At 38.0% G+C, this 22,941-nt stretch overlaps 1 protein-coding gene across 10 annotated transcripts in view; it reads right to left on the reverse strand.

Annotated features, from left to right (window-relative positions):
* Nucleotides 1-22,941, reverse strand: part of NCOR1 (nuclear receptor corepressor 1) — a 116,156-nt gene that overhangs the window by 33,413 nt on the left and 59,802 nt on the right. For 7 of the 10 annotated variants that reach the window (XM_074974683.1, XM_074974690.1, XM_074974689.1 and 4 more), the window contains 8 exons: nucleotides 21,822-21,952; nucleotides 20,754-20,959; nucleotides 16,239-16,301; nucleotides 11,563-11,702; nucleotides 10,589-10,715; nucleotides 7,344-7,899; nucleotides 3,185-3,314; nucleotides 1,392-1,587 (listed from right to left, as the gene is read on the reverse strand). In XM_074974683.1, coding sequence (XP_074830784.1) covers nucleotides 1,392-1,587; nucleotides 3,185-3,314; nucleotides 7,344-7,899; nucleotides 10,589-10,715; nucleotides 11,563-11,702; nucleotides 16,239-16,301; nucleotides 20,754-20,959; nucleotides 21,822-21,952 — 1,549 coding nt within the window. The remainder of the gene's footprint in view (nucleotides 1-1,391; nucleotides 1,588-3,184; nucleotides 3,315-7,343; nucleotides 7,900-10,588; nucleotides 10,716-11,562; nucleotides 11,703-16,238; nucleotides 16,302-20,753; nucleotides 20,960-21,821; nucleotides 21,953-22,941) is intronic. The other 3 variants (XM_074974688.1, XM_074974687.1, XM_074974684.1) reach the window with 1 other exon arrangement.

Consider the following 22,941-nt stretch of genomic DNA (forward strand, 5'->3'; position numbering starts at 1 on the left):
CCACAAGTTCTTCCACATATTCTAAAGGAACCATCTCCAAAAACAGTTCTCTACAAGCTCTCTCCTCACTATTGTGAATGGAAGAGAACAGGTACACCACTGTTCAAAACATCTGTCATTCTCAAACATACCAATGATTCTTTTTGCTTTGGCAAAAATTAATATGAAGGTTTTCAAGAAAATGTAATTTAAAACTGTAGTGTATACTGAAAACTCAAAACTGTTTTCCAAAAATCAAAATGTTTAAGATGTTTCATGTTATTAGCGCTGGTTATGTCACTGTAAGAGTCAGATGTTACACAACATTTGTTCTTACAACAAAAGTAGTGAATGAGGATGTACATTCCAAGGTATTCTAAATCAGAGGTTCTCAACCTTTCCAGAGTATTGTACGCTTGCAGGAGTCTGATTTGTCTTACGTTCCCCCAAGTTTCACCTCACTTAAAAACTACTTGCTTAAAAAAAAATCAGACAAAAATACAAAAAGGTGTCATAGAACACTGTTACTGGAAAAAATTGCTTACATTCTAATTTTTACCATATAATTATAAATCAATTGGAATATAAATATTGTACTTACATTTCAGTGTATGGTATATAGAGCAGTATAAACCAGTCAATGTCTGTATGAAATTTTAGTTTGCACTGACTTTGCTACTGCTTTTCATGTAGCCTGCTGTAAAACTAGGCAAATATCTAGATGAGTTGATGTACCCCCTATATGACCTCTAGGTACCACAGAGGTACACGTACCCCTGGTTGAGAACCACAGTCCTAAACAACAGTTTTAAGTTTAACAACATTCTGAAGAGGTCTTTGTTCAAGAACAACTCAGTGGAGCTAAAAGCGTGTCTCTTTCTCCAGCAGAAATTGGGCTACAATAAGAGATGTTACCTCACTCACCTTGTCTCTCTTTTGTTCTCAGTAGGTTAACTCAATAAGTTTGATTTAAGGATCTAAGTTGGTCCACCCAAGGATGTACAACATTGGAAGAGATTTTATCACTGACTCTCAAAGCATTCGCGGACCAGATGACAGCACCTCTAGCATCACTGCATCCACCACATTAATTCTAGACTAGTTTACTGCCTTGCCACAGTTCCAGGTTCTTGGTACACCCTTTCCTAACAGAAGGGCTTCCAGTAGGATGCATTTTTCTCTTCACACAACTACATGTAAGGTACTATAGGGCAGTTTGTAATTTGCTTGCTAATTACTTTATGAAACCTATTCCATGAAATTGGTGATCAACATACACAGAGATGAAACATTAGCAAAGGGTCTAGTAGATTCCAGTAATTGATTCTTGCAGTTTATAATCCAGAAGTTGACCCATGTTTCAATATCTAGGGTTGCTTAGTTCTTGAGTTTTCAAAAAAGACGTCGCCTACCTTCCCACTCAACATTAGGGCTCTTGGAGGTGCCACATGGGCTTGCAGAACTTCTATACTCCATATCAATATGCTCCTGCCTCTGGCGCTGCTCCTCCAACAATGCTGACTCATGCATAGCTTTAATGTGCCGCTGATAGAGAGCATAACCACTAATGGGTGTTCCAATAGGTACATTACATGGGCTACAAGAGACCTAAAAGGGAAGAAAATAAGTACATAATATCTGTATAATACATATCAAACATTTACCAAAGTAGCTCTCTTTTGCCAACAATAACTCATGTCTACTTGCTCCATGTCAAAGGATGTAATCTACTTCTATAGACTTCAAAGGCAGCATCAGAACTTTTCTGGGTGTTTTTAAAGCTAACTGTTCTGCATTTGTGGCACCTTAGAGACTAACCAATTTATCTGAGCATAAGCTTTCGTGAGCTACAGCTCACTTCATCGGATGCATACTGTGGAAAGTGTAGAAGATCTTTTATACACACAAAGCATGAAAAAATACCTCCCCCCACCCCACTCTCGTGCTGGTAATAGCTTATCTAAAGTGATCACTCTCCTTACAATGTGTATGATAATCAAGGGGGGCCATTTCCAGCACAAATCCAGGGTTTAAACAAGAATGTCTGGGGGGGGGGGGGGGTTCGGAAAAAACAAGGGGAAATAGGTTACCTTGCATAATGACTTAGCCACTCCCAGTCTCTATTCAAGCCTAAGTTAATTGTATCCAATTTGCAAATGAATTCCAATTCAACAGTTTCTCGCTGGAGTCTGGATTTGAAGTTTTTTTGTTGAAGAATTGCAACTTTCATGTCTGTAATCGCGTGACCAGAGAGACTGAAGTGTTCTCCGACTGGTTTATGAATGTTATAATTCTTGACATCTGATTTGTGTCCATTTATTCTTTTACGTAGAGACTGTCCCTGACCACACCCACACGATCCATTGTCTACAGCCAAGCTCTGCGATACAACCGCATTTGCTCCAACCCCTCAGACAGAGACAAACACCTACAAGATCTCTATCAAGCATTCTTACAACTACAATACCCACCTGCAGAAGTGAAGAAACAGATTGATAGAGCCAGAAGAGTTCCCAGAAGTCTCCTACTACAGGACAAGCCTAACAAAGAAAATAACAGAACGCCACTACCCGTCACCTTCAGCCCCCAACTAAAACCCCTCCAACGCATTATTAAGGATCTACAACCTATCCTGAAGGATGACCCAAGACTCTCACAAATCCTGGGAGACAGGCCAGTCCATGCCTACAGACAGCCCCCTAGCCTGAAGCAAATACTCACCAGCAACCACGTACCACACAACAAAACCACTAACCCAGGAACCTATCCTTGCAACAAAGCCCGTTGCCAACTGCGCCCACATATCTATTCAGGGGACACCATCACAGGGCCTAACAACATCAGCCACACTATCAGAGGCTCGTTCACCTGCACATCCACCAATGCGATGCTCTCCTGGGGAGGTATTTTTTCATGCTTTGTGTGTATAAAAAGATCTTCTACACTTTCCACAGTATGCATCCGATGAAGTGAGCTGTAGCTCACGAAAGCTTATGCTCAAATAAATTGGTTAGTCTCTAAGGTGCCACAAGTACTCCTTTTCTTTTTGCAGTTATCATTGTAATTTAAACTCAATCACAAATGTACTGTGATAAAACAAAGAAATAAATTCTCTCTTGTTCTATAATATTTTTCATAACAAAATGTAACATAAAACAAATTATGGATATTGCAGATTCCCCTTCAAATGACATTAAGAACGTACCATAGGTGGTATGACAGCAGCTCGATGGTGAAGTTGTTGCAAATCCATCTGCCCTTGTTTTATTGTGGAGGATACTAGTATAGATCCAGTAGGGTTTAACAGTGAAGGCTTTGAATCCATAGTGAAGATTCTGGAGGAGGAGAGAGCAGAAAATTAAAACTAGACAAAGTGCAAGATCTTGATAGGATTACAAACAAAAGTACTCCTTTATTGAATTAAATAACCGAAAAGCAAAGAGCAAGTAAAAGCAAAAAGTTGCATAAATACCCACAAGACCAAACCTGAATGGAATACATGCTGCAACCACTTGAAAAAGAACATAACCTTTTGTACATCAAAATAGCACACAGTACAATGCACACCAGAGACCAGAACAAGTGGATGGCAACATTTCAATAAGTCTGCTTATGTTCTAATTTTAAATTCCTTAATTCTGCAGCAGTAATAAGAATTTGTCTGTTAATTTCTTTAGTTGATGTTAGATGGGGTGGGATCTGAGTTACTACAGAAAATTTTTTCCTGGGTATCTGGCTGGTGAATCTTGCCCACATGCTCAGGGTTTAGCTGATCGCCATATTTGGGGTCGGGAAGGAATTTTCCTCCAGGACAGATTGGAAGAGGCCCTGGCGGTTTTTCGCCTTCCTCTGTAGCATGGGGCACGGGTCACTTGCTGGAGGATTCTCTGCTCCTTGAAGTCTTTAAACCATGATTTGAGGACTTCAATAGCTCAGACATAGGTGAGAGGTTTTTCGCAGGAGTGGGTGGGTGAGATTCTGTGGCCTGCGTTGTGCAGGAGGTCGGACTAGATGATCATAATGGTCCCTTCTGACCTTAATATCTATGAATCTATAAGTAAAATGGTGATAGTTAAGACAGAAGTCATGTTATACATATTTTTTCCTCTACATTATATTTTTCCAATTGTTTATCCAAGTTAGTTTTAAATATTTCCAGGGATAAAGCCTCCTTCACATCAGAAGACTATGAACTCTTGCTCTACATTTTGAAATTCTGGGAGCTTACAGGACTTCTATGAAAAGTCTTTCAGTGTACAAATATCTGCTGAGAAATCAATAAAATGAAGAGAAAAGTCCTATTTAACATGGTAGAACTTCCACTATAAAATGCATCAACAAATTATAAAATTTAGAGCTTTGATCATGACTGTAGCAGACTACCTAAATTCTCAGAGGAATAAAAAAGGTCTAATATATTCTTTGCTTAAATCTGAGAGGAAGATGTGCTTTATCATCACTTGTACACCACTAGTCTGAACTACTGGCTAAGTGTAGGATGACTCCTATGCAAGTTAAGATTACTTACCGTTACACAGGATGTGGGAAGCAATAGAATTGCCCTAAAAATTATGACAATACCTACTGAAAATCCCATTTTGTAGGTTCTTCTCAACTTTACGTTAGGAATTATTATGCTAATTAAAACCCGTCTAGTGCATTTGTAAAGCACCCTTCACCCTTTGCGAATACAGACTAACACGGCTGTTACTCTGAAACCTTCACCACAGTTTTTACTCTTCCTGTTTTTCAGCCACAATTCCTCGAGTTCAACAAACCTATTGTCACCATTTTGCCTTGTAAAAGATCAAGTAGTCACTGTCACTCACAATATGTCGAGAGAGGTGGCAGGAGTCCAAGGTAATGCGTTAAAATGGTTTGAGTCTTTCTTGGAGGGACACACCCAATAAACAGTGATTGGAAACTTCACCTTCACCAATAGACACCCTCAATTCTGGAGTCCCACAAAGATCAGTTCTCTCTCTGGTCCCATTCAACACCTACATGCAGCCACTAGGTGAACTGGTCAGATGACATGTACTCAAGTGCCAGCAATATGCAGATGACACACATCTCTACCTATCTGTCACAACATGAGACCACACGGCTACCACCATAACAGCCCCATGCTTGGACAAGATCAGCTCACAGATGAGGATGAACCTGAGCAAGACAGCGGTGATGCTGGCAGGCAAAGGAAAGCAATTAAGAGTTTGCAGTCACAGTGCAGTTTCCTTTGGCTGAAAGTACACAGCCATAATTGGTCAATTTGGTCCATAGTCTAGATCTGAGTACTGATTCCTCACGGACACTAAGCTTCCACATAGCAGCAGCCATGAGTAATGCTTTCTATCATCTCCAGTTGGCTAGGAGACTCTGTCCCACCCTGGTGTACAAAGAGTTGGGGTTAGTCAGTCAGACCGTTATCACTTCTTCGCTGGACTACAGCAATGCAATATACCTGGGCATGAAGACTGCCGTATTTAGGAAACTCCAACTAATACAGAACACTGCAATGTCTCTCCTCAGCAACACAGGAAACCTCAGGCACATTAGACATGCCCTCCACTCCCTGTGCTGGCTTCCCACAGAATTTCTTAACTAAGTTCAAGGTCTCAGTCCTTATTTTCAAGGGACTCAGTGGCCTGGGCTCAGGATACCTAGAAGACCGTGGTCAACAACATCAATCTTCTGGTACAATAGAACTCTCTACAATAAAGCCTAAAGCTTGTCTGTGCAGAGACACAGCTTTCTTGGGGACCAGTCCAAGACTCTGGAACTATGACCAATCACTACCACCTTCCGCTCAAAGTGCATGGTGCATTTCCTTAACCTTGCCTTCTTTAATGTAATACATAGCAACAAGTATATTTAATAAAACCCTACCTAAACAAGACACTCCCTAAACACACTTCTCCCCCTGGGGAGAGGATATGAGAATAAACGTGACAGATGTTACGTCAGTCGCTTAATGCACTATTGGAATGTGCTCAGATACTAGAGCGATGAGTGTGGTGTAAGAACCTATACAGCTTAGAATAGGGGAAATTCTGGGTCTCTGCTTCTTCAGGTACCCTGTGACAACAGTAACATACTGGCATAACTCAGAATAATCTCTTCTATGAATGAGGAATCATCACGACTTTCCACATAAAACAGATAAACTCTCCATTACATCACACTCTTAAACTAATTAAAGTTATAATAAAGGAGATTCAAAATATATTTTTCTGGATTTGTACATTGTACATAATGCAGTGTGTCAAAACCACTTTACAGTTTAACTAAAATGAGAATTCTCTCCAATTTTCTTAGAAGATACATGTGGGGAAGACTTTCCAAATTACCACTTTAGTTTTGGGATAGATCACTGCCTGCCTCAATTGATTTTTGAAAAATAGTTTTGTTCTGTGCCAGAAAATCTTGAAGCAACAATAGTTTCTCCCCAACCCTCAGAAGAGGAACACAGGATTACATATCATGGAGACTCTTGACAGGAATATCTAGCCTTTTGTTTTGCTTTGGAAAGTTTCTCTCATTGTTTTCAATAAGATGCTATCCTTTCCAAAAAACTGCTTAACATGTACATGTAGCCTATTCTCGGCACAGACCCCAGATGGCTTAATTTCCTTCCTCCTTTAGCTTTCCAGGCAGGAGTGTGGTTTTTGATGGCTGGCCATCCACCAGACTATCATAGAGAATTCAGGCTATAATTTGCCTTGCTGAAGGCAGATATTTTGTCTGGGTTTTGGGCATACTGTTAGATCAACGTTTCCCCTCACTAAGCATTAGGACTCTCCTTTCTGAGAGAGCATATACCTTTCTTTCTGAAAGCCCCTTTTCCCAGTAGGAGTTGATACTGCTTGTAGAACCAAGTATCACCACCACTCATGACACTTGTCCACATTCCGGAAAGCAGAATTCAAAAGAACATGGTGCCAAATAAGCCATTTGAAAAATGGGTGTTAATGTTTAAACTACAAAATATTTTTATTGTACACACGTGCACACACACTAAAAATCTCAAAGTTCAAACCACGGAGTTGAGTGAGGGTTAGTGGTAGAATGAAGAACACACAAACATAGGAAGTGTTCCATATTTTGCTTTAACAATGTGTCTTCCAGCTACGTAATATGATTTTTAAAAAAGAATGTTTTCCGTGTGTGTGTGTATGCGTGTGTAGAGAGAGAGAGATCTCTAGTAGTTTAAAAGTAACTGAATATCCTTTGTCACAGACATCCCAAGTAGAATTTGGGTTATCTCTCTCACCAACAGAAATTGGTCCAGTAAAAGATATTACCTCACCCACCTTCTCTCTAAGGTGGAATTAATGTTTCTCTCATAATTGAATAATTAAACTCACCTTTGTCTTTCGGGTTCCCCATCAACATCTTCATCAGCACTACAAGTAGCACTAGAATCATTGTCTGAATTGGGCTCTGGTCTTGCTGGATTAGTCTGTTGTGACAGGCTGAAATCCATTTCCTCAGGTTCTGACTTTTCCTTGGGTTTCTCCAAATCCCTCTCTTTGGTATCACTCTCTATTTTCACTTGAATGTTCTCTGGTAACCTTATTTCAGCATCTACAGGTTCTGCTTTAGTATGCACTGGAAGGTTGAGCACAGGCTTAGCTTCAGCTGGGTGGCTTCTACTGTCCATCTCCATTGGCTCCTCTGCCTCATTACTTATTTCTTCCTTAACTTGGAGCTCAACATTCTGATTTTCAGCTGTTTGTGCACTTTGGGCTGCTGAGGAGGGGGATGTGCTAGGTACGGTTTTAATGGCAGATTCCTGTTCTGCTGTTGTCTCAGTGGTTATCCGAGCAGCAGAGCTCTCGGACATCGCATCTTCACTGGGTTTGGAAGCTTCCACTGGTGAAGGAGATGGAGCACTCTCTGTATCTGAACTATTTTCAGCACCTGAAAGACATTATTCTTGCATAAGCACTCAAAATATAATTAACACGCTCTAACTGGACAGCAAATAATGGCTCTCATTTTACAGCACCCACAAATATATGAGGTATCCCACAGTACAAATAAGACTACAAGCCTCTGCCTCAAAGAAATCATTCACCACTTAATTTCACACCTAATGCAAGTGATGACTTTACATGGGAAGCTTTTCATCATTTGTGAACAATCCAAGCAACTCATTTTCAAACATGAATTACACAGATTTATTGCTTAGCGCAGAAATCTCTCTTTCAAAAAAACTTATTTTAGTTTTAGGTATTAGCCACAGGCTATACATTTAAAATTTCTTCATTTTAAGAGTTGATATACTTGTAAAATTGGAATCCAGACACTGAAACACAGGCTGCAACATGAAAAAAAGTCTGCTATAGGCTTTCACACAGCAGAGTTGACAAATTTTCAGAAAACAATGCTGTGCATCACAGCTAGTGACAAACTAGGGTTTTCAATCTATAGGAAGAATTGTAAATTAGCATTATTAACAACATTTTGTACCATTTTAAAATAAATGGTAACTTTTATTCATCTTTCATTCTAATCATTGTCCCACAGAAATAACTTCAGTAAACTGGAATCTTAAGGCAAAATTCCCTAACAAACATTTAATAACAAAGTTTAATATAAACTACAAATGCTGAGAGAAAACCATGGTTGCATAATATAGCACAACAGATTCTATTCAGAAATCTTATTTTAATATATCAATCCTCATTGCTTAAAAAGCATTTTTACAGGAAATATTTAGTTCAAATATAACATCCTCACAAGCTTTTGGTATTTTTAGAAGGAGTGTCTACATGCCCTTCCCATTCAACTGATGTCTACTGCAGAGCAGATAGAGCACTACACAGCCTACCAGTTAACTGAAAGGTTTAGGTTCTCTCAACTGTCATTTAACGTATGTAACCTTTTATAGACAAAGTACACGCCTGGTAAAATGCTTAAACAGAACCACAAAGCAAAGGGACTTCACAGGTTTTAATGGATAAATTCACCAAAAGGGTTTTTAATCTTTTATGTTAAACACATGGATCTGGTAAAATTTAAAGACGCATCAATTCTAACTTGTTAAAGCTTCTCTATGATTTGAAAAACCTTATTACTAATTATTATTGGCTTTTATATAGATGAACAATTTTCTGAATAACATACAGACATCAGCAGCTTGAGACATTAAGTCAAATACTCTGATTCATAGTTTATGAATGTTACTGGATACAGTTCTACATAAGGATGGCCAAATACAGATTTGATGGGGATTCTGTAATTATGAACAGTTGCAACACAAAAAGCTGGTAAGTAGTTGCCTGCCTGAAACTTTTCAGAGGCTAGTTACTAGCTAAAGACTATAAATTCATGATTCACCATGTTTTTTTTACAAGGGCAGTTTTATGTAGCCATTTGCTGTCAGTACGATCAAGTTAAGAACACTGGGTCAGACCAATAGTCCACAGAGACCAATATCCTGTCTTCCAACAGTGGCCTGTATCAGATGTTTCAGAGGGAAAGAACAGAACAGGGCAATTTATAGAGTGAACCATCCGCCTGTTGTTCAGTCCCAGTTTCTGGAAGTTAGAGGTTTAGGGACACCCAGAGCATGGGGTTGTGTCCCTGACTATCACAGCTAATAGCCATTGATGGAACTATCCTCCATGAACTTACCTATTTCTTTTTTTAATCAAGTTATAGTTTTGGTCTTCACAACATTTCCTGGCAATGAGTTCCATAGGTTGACTGTGTGTTGTGTGAAGAAGTACTTCCTTATCTTTGTGTTAAACCTATTGCCTATTAATTTCATTGGGTGACCCCCTAGTTCTTGTGTTATGTGAAGAGGTAAATAACACTTCCCTATTCACGTTCTCCACACCATTCGTGATTTTATAGATCTCTATTATATTGCCCCTTAGTCGCCTCTTCTCTAAGCTAAACAGTCCCAGTCTTTTTAATCTCTCCTCCTATGGGAGATGGTCCATACCCCTCATCATTTTTGTTGCCCTTCTCTGTACTTTTCCAATTCTAATATATCTTGTTTGACATGGGGCAACCAAAACTGCACACATGCAGTAATCAAGGTGTGGGCATACCATGGATTTATATACTCCGTTTATAAAACAGAAAATATCATAATGCATCCTCTTTCCTAACGATTCCTAACATTGTTAGCTTTTTTGACTGCTGCTGCACATTGAGCAGATGTTTTTGGAGAACTATAGACAATAACTCCAAGATCTCTTTCTTGAGTGGTAGTAGCTAATTTAGATCCAGTGGTTTTGTATGTGTAGTTGGGATTATGTTTTCCAACATGCATTACATCGCACTTATCAGTACTGAATTTCATCTGCCATTTTGTTGCCCTGTCATCCAGTTTTGTGAAATCCTTTTGTAACTCTTCACAGTCAGCTTCAGAATTAAGTTTATTCAGACATAGATATAGTAATCCCATCTGCTAAACTTCAACCCTACAGTAAGAGTCTGAAAACTACACTGGACTATTTTAATTAGAGTAACTTTTTGATCATTTTAAGTGACAACTTCTGCAGGTGATCAAACATCACAGGCAACTAAAATGGTGGATCATTTTAGTGCTAGTAGGAGTTTCCTTCCAAACCAATTCTGACATTTCAGTAGTTACCCTCACTGTCTTCTGGATTCTCTTCTTCATTGGATGCTTCGATATCTTCATCCTCCTGAGCAGAGACCGTTGACGCCACGCTTTCACACTGCGATACATCGCGCTCCTCACGAGGCCTTCGTGAAGACTAAGACACAAAGAATTGAGATTTACTCCATCTTGAAAACTTCCATATATTAATTTTAAATGCACTCTCTCTCCACTTTATATCAGATTCAGAAGTTAAAGAACCCCCTAATTAGCAATGATGTTTCTTTCTGCATTGATTTACACCTTGTTTTAACTCAGGCAGTACTGCAGGGGGCCAAAGAGGAATACAGTATTGTCAAATGCACAAAAGCTTTCAGATACAAGCAGAACCAGTAGTTATTTCACTTGTTAAGATATGTAAGTAACTCCAACTAGTGTCACTGTGCCATAATCCACTCATTTTCCAAGGCTGTAAGCACTGGCCTAACTCTGCTACCACTTAAGTCAAACTCCTCCTGCTGATATTAACTTAAATTAGGCCAGCACTGTGCTTTTGAAAATCCCATCCTTGGTGTTTTACTTTGGCTATATGTGCAGCAACATTCAGTTGCTGATGTTCCACTGGCTATCCTAACCTGTTTTGCACTGTTGGTGTTGTTTAATAGCTACATGTTTCAGTCCAAAGATGTTACTGGTGGATGAAGCCCCTCTATACAGGTGAGTTTGCAAAACACTTTGAAATTCCTCAGGAGGAAATGTATTATACCAAAAATGCAAAATAATGTTACTACTGACCTTTACATTTAAAGTGACTAATACCTCTAAACCGTCTATCTACCTGGGCAATGAAAAGCAGCACCAAGTGCTAGAAGGTGCAGAGCAAAAACAGGTGAAATGAAACAAAATGGGAGGCTGAAGAAGTTTCTATTGTGAGCCTCAAGGCCTAACTTTAGACCAAACCCAATTCTCTCCAAAAATTATTTAATCCAGTATGATTTACTCACTTTCTGTTTGTGCTGCTGAAGGAGGTTGTCCAGATTATGTCTCCTTTTATAGTTGAAGTAGAAGTTTTTACACTGAGCTTCACTTTTAGTTCCAACCATTTTGGCTATTGCTGCCCAGTTGCGACCATGTTCCACTAACCCTATTTAAACAAAATGCGAGCTTAATATTTACCATGATAAATAATCAGGCTAACCAGAAATCAATTCAACCACACACAAATTCCACTTTAAAAAGGTCTGACTTAAACACAGACACAAGAAAATGGGGTAAATCACACTGTCCTTAAAATGACTCTTGTTGCAATAATGAACCCACCCAACAGATGGAAAAGCCCTGCACTTCATAAAGCATAGCAGGGCGCCTCTGAAGCTATTCCATTCAAATGTTTTGCCAACATCTGAAACAGAACCAGTCAGCACATTCCCTCCCATGTGCTCATTAGCTAGGTTTTCAGACTTACTATAGAAAAAGTAAATTAAAAATGTATTTAGCAAGAATTGACTAGTGCTGTTAGAAAGCTGTCGGCCCAGTTGCCTCTCCAGATGACAGTGCTCAAACAGCTGTTGTGATGACATCAACCCAGAAACCGGTAGCAGCACCAGTACGATAACATGAATGGTGCAGCTTAAAGACTTTATTTTTGGTAAGTAGTAATCAGCTGGTACAGTAACATATCGCAAGAGAAATGTTCTTTTTTAATACTTTGATATTATGAAAACTTCACATTTCCTTCTACTATTGAAATAACATCCCACTAAGCCTATTTTGTTAAACTTTCATAAGAAAACAGTAAAGTCAAATTTCCTGGCAAATGACAGATAAAGTACCACTACATAAAATTTCCCATGACAGATCGCACCACTGGTCTATCAAGTCCAGTATGTTTCCTTTGGCAGTGCTGATGCATCAGAGGAAGGTGAAAGCTTCATAATGTCCTTGCTTGAGTAAATGTGTAATACGACGCAAGGGCAAATGATTCCTTCCTAACCCCTACAGTGATCAACTGTCAGACTGAAGCATGAGATTTAATTATCCTTATTTCTATTTGTAGTTAGGCAGGCTACTGATCACAAGTTATTGAGTCTCAGCTGAGTCTACCCTCCTGTGGCAGTGAATTCCATATCTGGCTACATGCTGCGAGAAGGACAATGAAACCCTCTTTGTAATGGCACACCCGCTCCCCTTATAACGTACGCACAAGGTAGGTTACAAAGACTTAAGTACTGCAGTAGCTGTCGTCATATTTTGTGCAAGTAATGAAGTACATAAAAGCTACATTTTATGATGTAGAATCCCTGTTTTGTTTCCTCAGTTGGTCATTTAGGGTCTGATACGAAGTCCATTGGCTTCAGTTCGTTTGGTTCAGGCTCTTAACAATTAAGACTGGTTCCGCAGTCAGCGTATATTAGCAAGGTCCTACTGTATTTTCTTATTTTGTTTTATATCTATATAGGCATAAATTATCAAATGACTCTTCATCTTGCATTATGATAGAGACTGATCAGTTTATCAAACTTCATAACTGCCACCAGTATAAACCTCACCTTTAAAAACTCTACAATTCAGGTGTGACTGGAAAGTTGAGGGCTTGAAATCTTCAGTGTGGGGCTACTGGCTGTTTGGAATAAATGGAAGAGAGGCAATAGCAATGCTTGCCCCAAAACCATGTTTCTCTGGGAAAATAATTTAACGAACATTTGTTTATCCTAGCTACCAGTTATCAGTGACATAAGGACAACCAATGCTCCACCAAAGCACTGCATTTCAGTACTTGCATTCCAACAACACCTTGTTAACCTTTACGATCTAGATTTTCAAACGCAGTTTCTTATACAATATATACCTAACCCCTTAACATTTGGCACTGGTGAAATATGAAACTACTAGTAGATTAATGCTTAAATGCTGCCTCAATACTGCCATGTCTAACATGTTCTTCTTAAACATCCCTCAAAAAGAAATACTTCAGTGTTGTATCAACCATCTGGAACTTGCTATACTTGTGCAACTAGAATGATTTGGTTTTGTAAACTGCATAGGAAGATATTTCTTGCTTGTTAAGTAGTTTTTAAAATTCATCAAGCATCTCTTTCTTCTGCCATCATCTTAGTCTGATATCTTAGACATGTGTGACATTACTTGGATGACCTGAAGCCAGTTCATAGCTGCTCAAGTAGAGCAAGGCAAACTTCTAGGTGATCATTTAAGGCATTTATTTTACAATCCATAGAATATAGCTTTACTAAGCAGAGTGGGGACTGCGTATGTTAGTATTTTACATAAAATCATGCCAGGTATAGTTTTGACTCTAATGAGACAAAGCAGAAACCAAGATCTTAATATAGTATAGATATAATTTTGTGCGTCTCATCAATACATCCAGAAGCTCTTTATGAAGGTGGGTTTTAGCCTCCTTTCCCAGACTGAAAATGAAATGCAGCAAGAGGTTGAGGTTGTACCTAATGTCACAGAGAGGCAGTGGCAGAGCCAGGAATAAAACACAGGTTTTACTCCCTGTGCTGCATCCTATCTACTGGCTCATGTGGTCTGCCCTGTTAGGATAACCGACTTCTTTTCTTTTTAGGACATAAAACTATTGAACCCACATCCACTACTACTATGCACATTTGAGAAAATGTGTAAAAATCCCACACCACACTACCTAGGATAAAAAGGATAAGAAATTCACACCGAGATCATGAAGTATTTCAGATTGTGAAATTAAAAAAGATACTTAATCTTATAATATAAGCATATTTTCTCTTAATTAAGTTACCATTTCACAATTTTTAAGTATCATCTGAAAGGTACTAGTGATTAAAGAGTAAACAAGCAGGTACTCAGTAAAATATGATTTTGAAAGCTAGAACATTCTCCCCAGTATAAGTATCAGGATGACCGTGGTAGCTCTGTCTACAAGATAGATACACATAAAAAAAAAATTACCTAGTCCCTACTAACCTCTCCCGTTTCTTAAAAATCTACTATAAATAAATATTTGGAATACTGCTGCTCTGCTAATGACCTCCGCACTATTTCTAAATACACTAAGAAAATATCTAAGACTAAAAACTGGATAGTTTTTTCAAAATCTTGGACTCTGGATTCTTGGCAAAAAATAGGCACACATGTTAGAGTGACTAAAATCTCTAGAAGATCTTTGAAAGTGATCTTTGCTATACATACAGATATACACAAACACAAAAATTAAAGGAGAGCTCCAATGTAATATAAAATTTATTCTAGCCTTGATCTCTGCTTTTGAAATTACAAAAACTCACTTAAGTGTGTTTTAGTAGTTTTAAAAGATTAAATGACCACTCTCTTGATCTGATTACACAAAACATGACCATAAATTTTGCTAAAAAAACCTCGGAAATCAAAAAGTTTAATTTATTAGGAAGCTTTGTAATTAAGGGAATTTTTTTTTTTTTTTAGTTGCAGAACTAGAACTGAACAGATTTCCAGAGCTTTTACTAGGAAAGCTATTTTTTTCAGTCCTGCTTTACACCAAACCAAGCCTGCGCCAGGAAGTATACTTGAAGTGACAGCTCTGCAGAGACAATAGCACCACTTGACTGAAATAATAAACTGTTTTGAAATGCTGATATGTTTTTATTTAAAACGTACACCACAGAGCACAAATATCAGTAATATTTCCTTTAAAATCCACGTTTAGGGGTACTTGAATTAGGTACAATTCAAGTTGCACTTGAATCAGAATACTACTGTTGCGAAGGGTCCTTTACACTTTTACAGCACCCATTTTCTATTTTTAGAATTTGAACATAACTTGCAAGCAGTAAGTAGAAACAGGATGTGTTTTGTATTAGGCAGTAGCATAGAAGCAATTTTTATTTTACTTTGAGGGCTATGCAACACCTATAAACCTGGGCAAGCAAAGAAAGCATCAAGCCTGATTCTTAAAAGTAATTCAAGTCCCAAATTGGAAGTGTACATACTAAAATAAATTTTTTTTGCATGGTATATTTAGAAGTCTTTCTATATGGTATACAAACATTTTCAGCCATAACTAGAGAAAAACAAAGCCTACAAATTCTTGTGATATGTTTTAGCACAGAGCACTAAAGAACCAAGCGAATTAATAGTTCTTGCAAAAAAAAATTTATCTAGTGTCTGCTTATACTCATTTAAAATTTGTCTCCCTGTTGAAGCTAATATCTATCACTAAGCTTTGCCAGAGTTCAAATTATATGCACAATAATGTTTTAATACATTAAAATTTGCCAATCTCCTTGCCAAGTTACAATGTAAACTCACATTTCAGATAAAAGAATTCATCTAATGGAAAGGGTATTTATGTGACTTATAAGAAGGCGTTACTTAGTGCAAATTTCAGATGCAAATTTTCATTCACATCAGTTTCATTGTTATATAGAGACTACTTTGTAAAATCGTTTTCTATCAGACTGTTGATGGCCATAGCTGTAAACTGAAATCAAATAGCTTTTCCAACAGATTGGAAAGCCAACAAAAACATCTAAATCTGCATGTTTGTTTGGAAGATTGGTTTGCTTAGTGTGGATATCTGCTTCTAAGAAAAAGCTCCTTTCAAACACAGAATGAAAGTGAGTCCCCCACCTCATTAATTCAAATTAGCACCGCAGAGACTAATTAATAACCAGAATTGAAACCAAAGCTTTAGAAGGATTACCTTTTTTAGCAATTTCCATTTCTTCTTCTGTCCAGCGAGAGGTCTCCACAGGCTCTGCAGAAGCTGAAATAGCAAACGGTAAGTCCCATTAGACAGAGAAAAGATCAGGATATGCCCGTTCAGCACCAATCACACATTAATCTATTCATCTGTTTACATTACGGCCTGTTCAAGCTAATTGGGAAAGCTGCCCAGGACCATGGGAGGTGGTCAGTTTCTATCACACCGAACTAGGGGTGGGAAAGGAATCTTCATGCTCCCATCAGAGCAAGATGCTAATGACTAGCTTGTTTTGAACCACCAGAAAAAGTGGAATTTTTAAAAATCTAATTAAACTCAGATTAATTCTACTGACTCCAGAGTCTGAGCCGTTTTAAAATGAAGTTTACTATACATGTGAACGTGTGGCTTGTTTTTACTGCAAAGTATTCTGGACAATAAATATTCTAAGAAGCCAGGCTATTTCTAAAAGGTTCGTCTGCATTCACCCACTAAAACAGTCAAAGTTTTTGTTGCCATAAATAACTGTCTGTTCTGCCTGACTGTACAAAAGAGCCAGTCCCCCGACAGGACTTGGGATAAAATGACAACATCTAAATTCTTGATTCTTAGAGAGTATTTTGGTGGCAGATTTTAATCTGAAGATTTTCATGGAAAGTAGGAACCCCTTTTTCCTCATACATCTGTAAATGCTGGAGTATTTCACTTCCCATGCTACACATCATGGAATCACTAAAATATGTTTATGTAATATTCTCTCCAAAATTACTTCAAACACTGAGCAAGGCTCCCAACATCCAAATGATGTAAGCAAATAAATTCTTATTTCCATTTTATAGATGGAAAAACAGATGTTAAATGACATGCCCTGGGCCACAATGCAAGTCAGAGCCATGCCAGAACCATCATTAGAAGTTGGGAATTTCTGATTCCCAGTCCTGTGTTCAAGCCCCAAGGTTCACACTGGTCCGCCACACTCTTGAACTATAAATTGTCCAGCTACACACAAGGCCATGTTATGGAGAGGTCTAACAGGAAACTGTCACGTATTGAAGTGTCCAGACACTATCTCTGAAAGAGCCTTGAAGGCTGAACTAGTGTTCCTGCGCAATACATGGTACCCAATATACCACAGAAAACTCAGAACCCACACAATTATTTGCGAATGCTTAAAGTTATCAATTAAAACAAAATCATTGGAAAATATTCCAAATTCCAATTTTTGCCAAGTGTCATGTTAATGTTATGCTAGGAGAAAAACCAAGCATGGTCTTGGCACAAGTAGGCTGCTGAAAGTCCCAGTCAAAGTCAAAGATAACAAATGACTATTTGCATTTCATTTTTTTTCTTTTTTTAAAAAGTCATTCCTGTAAAATACTTAGCTCCTATATAGCCCTTATCTGTATAGCTCAAAGTTTTGTTTTTTTGTTTTTTATTTTTTTAATCAAGGAGGATGTAACCAGCCCCATTTAATACATGGGAGAAACAGAAGCACATGAAGGTGAAGTTACTAGTCCAGAATTACACTGCAGGTCACTAGAAGAACCAGATATAGAACACTTCTCCTGACCCCAGGCACTAGAGCACACAGCTTGCCTTAAAAGGCTAAAAAGAGAGCTGAAAGACGGAAATATAAAGAAATGGAAATATAACCGGCACTTCTATACCGTCTTACATTTTCAAAGTGCTATAGCAAATGCTAACTAGTCCTTAAATCACCCCTGCAAGATGGTTAGTCCCATCTCACAAGTAAGGAAATAAGGCAGCAAGATTAACTGATTTGTCCAAGGCTGTACACTGACAGTAGCAGAGCTGAAATTAACTCCAGGAGGTTCTGGCTGCCATCTCAGTTATTTCACTAGACCCTGCTACCTCACTGCTTTCGCAAAATACAAAATCCCACCCTCTGAAAAGTGCTTGGAGTCTAAAGGTTCAAAAGCAAAAATGTTCAGCACTATTTTATTTTAGTGCCACATACGTATGATACCCTACAATCATGTTAGCCATTAATATTTTCTAGATGTACATATAGATTTTATAGACGTATACAGAATATGTAAACACACAGTAGGCAAGGTCCCTTCCTTAAGGACTCTTCTACAGTCAGTAGTGAAGCAGTTTCTTGCCTAAAACTATACATACTGTAAGGCAGATAACATGTTATATTCCTTTCTGCAATAAAAACATGCAACTATTCACAGTTCCCCTCAGTATATCTATCCATATGCTTTGTCCTTCTAATCATAATTTGCACATTTAAGTCATTAGAAAAGGGCACTGGGCTTTAGGACACCCTGAGTCTAGCCCTACCTCTACTTTTGATTTGCTGTGTGACCTGGAGTAAGTGACAAGAGTTCTGTGCCTCTTTTCCATGTCCCAAGTAAAGTTTATAAAATGGGGATCATAGCCATTTTTTAAAGTGTACTGAGATTCAGATATAAAAGATGCTAATTAAGTCTTACATCTATTGTAATATACTCCACACAACTGATTTGTGGAAAGAGGGCAAGTTTAGTGAAAGCAGCTGGACACTTCCCTTAAAAGGAAATTTTGTACTTTTCATATGGTCTTATTCTGCTCATTATATTCTGCAACACAACAGGCAGCAAGGATTTATATATAAAATATTGTGAAGGCTCTGAAGGGATTTTATAGAGCCTATCTCAGGCTTTTTCTATTATAAACCTATTTGCATGCTGTAACAGACACTATTGAACACAAACCAAATCAAGAGAATGAAAGGGGTTGCAAAACACCACAGCATGCTGTGGAAAAAACAAGGAAACTAAGAACAAAAAAACCACACAGCCCCAAATGCTCTAAAGTATTTAAGGGGTTCCTCTGTGGAAGGAATTATTCCACTGACTCCTCTGGAAGAGAATGAAATAGTTAATTACTTAGCATGCTGAAGCCTCTTCTCCTACACTCATTTCCTGCATATCAGTCTCCTACACTCATCTGGGCAAACAATCATAAGCAAAGAAAAATGAATGAAACTTAAAAAAAAAAATAAAAAAAAAAAATCTATGCTAGTACAAAAAACACCCAATCAGGAGACACAATGCAATCAACAATTCTCCACCTGCTTTATTTCACTGGATTTGATGTCACTCACGTTTAATATTGTTCTGAATGATGTTCAGCCACTGCAGACAGCTCAGCATCTTCACAGACTAGAATCCTCCTCCCCCCCCAATTTATCCTTGCTTTATCTGCCATTGTGCATAATATAGAAAGCATTAGCAGGAAACGGAATCAGCAAAACAAAGGTAAGACGGATAGGGCAGAAAAGTATTCAATCCACTCAAAAGTTTTTAATGTGGAGTCCGGTGGCACTTTAAAGACTAACAGGTTTATTTGGGCATAAGCTTTCGTGGGTAAAAAACCCACTTCTTCTCTGTTAGTCTTTGAGGAGTCCAGTGGAAAGAAAGCTCAAGTAATAGAACAGTGCCACTGGCTGACAGGTATTTTCCACTGAATGCATCCAATGAAGTGAGCTGTAGCTCACGAAAGCTTATACTCAAATAAATTTGTTAGTCTCTAAGGTGCCATAAGTCCTCCTTTTCTTTTTGTGGATACAGACTAACACGGCTGCTACTCTGAAACCTTGCTGACAGCTGTCACCTTACTTTAATACTATTTAAAAAATCCTCTCCATTGATAATTTTTCTGTATTTCTAATGCAGGAGCCAGCACGGCTCTGTTTTGTTTACTTCCTTGTTTCTGCATCATCATCAGATTATGGCAGTAGGAATGTGCACTCCTCTAGGAACTCAGCCAGCAGCAAGAGTCTGTACACGGTCTACTGGTATATGCCACCAAAATAACGCTTTACAGAAAATTCCTTAGCTACATAATGGATTAAGAAACAAACCAACCAGCGATCCACTCCAGATAATAAATATTGAGATAAATCAAATTCTGGGCCTAAATTGCTTGTTAGTAACCATCTAGGGCTAGGTCCTGCAAAGGATCCATGTTAATACAGGGGTCTGCCTGTGATTTGCAGGATCTAGCACTAACCCAGCAAACTAAGAGAAAAATAGTCTTTGTATAGGTTTCAGAGTAGCAGCCATGTTAGTCTGTAGTCGCAAAAAGAAAAGGAGTACTTGTGGCACCTTAGAGACTAACCAATTTATTTGAGCATAAGCTTTTGTGAGCTACAGCTCACTTCATCGGATGCATTCAGTGAATGTAGCTCACGAAAGCTTATGCTCAAATAAATTTGTTAGTCTTTGTATAATAAGTCTTATTGAGTAAGACAACTACTGGTGTTCTCTTATATAGTTTTAAGATCTGATCTGATTTTATTTAACATCCGCTCATATTGATGCATATTTTTAGAAGTTTGATAAACTTCTTGATGGTCTTGTTTGTCAATAAATTACGAGACTTGAAAAAAATGTCACTGTATCCACAATGGAAATGTGTTGTATTCACAAAGAATGATCCCATATTGACAAAGTGCCTTTCTGCCAGACGGATCCCAACATACTTTCCATAAATGCTACTCACAGGGTTCTGGAGGTGGAGGAAGAGGTGGTGGTGGCTCTTCAGTAGCAGCAGCAGCAGCATTTGCTGCTGCAGCTTCGTTTGTCATTGATCTGGTGATCCTGCCCTTACGACGACCTTGACTGTTGGCAGTTTTTCGTCCCCTAGGAGTAGCCTGCTCTGTTTCCTCTGGTGCAATTTCTGTTTTGTCCTTCTCTTTGGTGTTCTCTCTGGAGTGAAGACAAAAGTTAAAAGAAAAGCTTCAACGCAGATATTAATAAAGCATATACTACGTAGGAAGGTATTGGTGAAACTGAATCACAGATATAAGAACTAAGCGTAAGCTTGCTTTTCAGTACCGATGGAAGGAGTAATTCTTTGTAAAGCAATTTAACAGTAAAATAGGCTCCTCATTTTTTCCCAAAAAATCAGAAATTTAAAAACAAATGGAGCTACACTCCATTATTAACTAAAAATCAAAAGAAAAAAAATCTACCATTTCCTTACTGATGGTACCAGGTATGTCCTTTTATTGGCTTTAATAGAATGTCCATTTTCATATAGAAACAGAAGCACCAGCTCTTCACCTTGAATGGTCTCTTGAAATGCATTAACTATTTATGCTAAACAATCTTTTCCACCTGGTATTTACTTCTCACACGCCTGAGTACATTTCCCAGACCTACAGAAGAGTTCTGTGTAAAGATATTACCTCACAGTACATTGTTTCACGAATATACTGTAACATACACAGCTACAGCAACACTGCATACACGAGCGGCAAACACTGTAAACTAAAACAAAAAACTTCAGAAGGGCAAGAAAAATTCCATCCAAACTTTAGGGGTTTTCCATTGATCTGAATTGGTCCAAAGAGTCTGAGAGAAACAGATATGCCACAGAACAATTATTTATGCAATAAGCAATAATTAAACTCTAAATAAGGAAATTCTATAGTGAAATCAACCATCAGGTTTATTGCTTTCATTTAATACCAATTCCCTAAATAAACAGTAACAAAAAACTAGCAAAGAGCAACTGCATTAGGGAAAAAAAAAAGTCATACAGTTCATTCTCATTACATATACTCACTTAGATTCCTCCTTCTCATCCTTTTCCTCTTCATCTTTCTTTTCTTCCTCTTTTTTCTCTGTTTTTTCTGCTTTCTCCTCTTCTACTTTTTCTTCTACCTTTTCTTCTTGTGAAGGACGTGCAATTTGCTGCTGAAATGAACCATTGACACACTAAGGCTATATAAAACACTTAACTGTGTAAAGGATATGCATTTTTTCGTAATAGTATTAACACCATTCATATTATTGAAAAGAAGTTACCAAGGTTTTACATTAGAATCTTCATCACAATTTACACATCAATTTAGAAGTTGGGCTTGGATTACAGAGGTTTTACAGCAATAGGAACATCTGCAAATTAAAAACAAAGAAGTGGTTTGGCAGACCAGTTGGCATGGAACAATCTGCCTGTAGCCTTGAAGTTTGTTTCAACCACCACATTTTGAATGTTTCCTTCAGTCCCTCTCAATAAGTAACTTCTTTTCTCTTACATTTTGTCTGATTTTCAGTAACCTTTATTTGGGAACTTACTGCATTTTATTTTGTAGATTCCATGGATGTACTGCATTCCTCACTAGAATAAGTACAGTGATAGTGAAGACACAGTACACAAGTTATTCTTTGTGCTGTCTTCATAAACAAGTCTATACACGGTATCACATATAACATAATATGGAAGAGTTATGTTAAAAACATCACTATGGGTCCCCAACACAAAGTAACAGTTGTAACGAACAAGTTTTAAAATAGTATTCAGGAGATGTCTAACCAAAAATCTTGAAAAATATATTTCAAGAGTAGCAATGTTAACTTGCTCTATTTTAAAATAGTAATACATGATAGTTTGCAACTTGGAAACAGAAGGTCTACCACCATGAACATTATGTACAGCTCTAACCCTCCTAAGGGTAGTCAGCAGTATCAAGCACTACATTAGGAATTTCATATTTCACTAGATTAGCATATATACTCGTTCATAAGCCGAATATTTTTGGTAAAAAAATGACGCATCAAAGAGCGAGGGTTGGCTTATAAACGGGTCTACACCAAAATTTGATGATTTTAAACTCTATGAAATCATTGAATTGAGTATCTAATACACTGTCATTTTGTTTACCTGGAGTGTCTGCAGGCATGGA

The sequence above is a fragment of the Natator depressus genome, chromosome 17 (genome assembly GCF_965152275.1).
Source record: "Natator depressus isolate rNatDep1 chromosome 17, rNatDep2.hap1, whole genome shotgun sequence".
Classification (NCBI taxonomy): Eukaryota; Metazoa; Chordata; order Testudines; family Cheloniidae; genus Natator; species Natator depressus.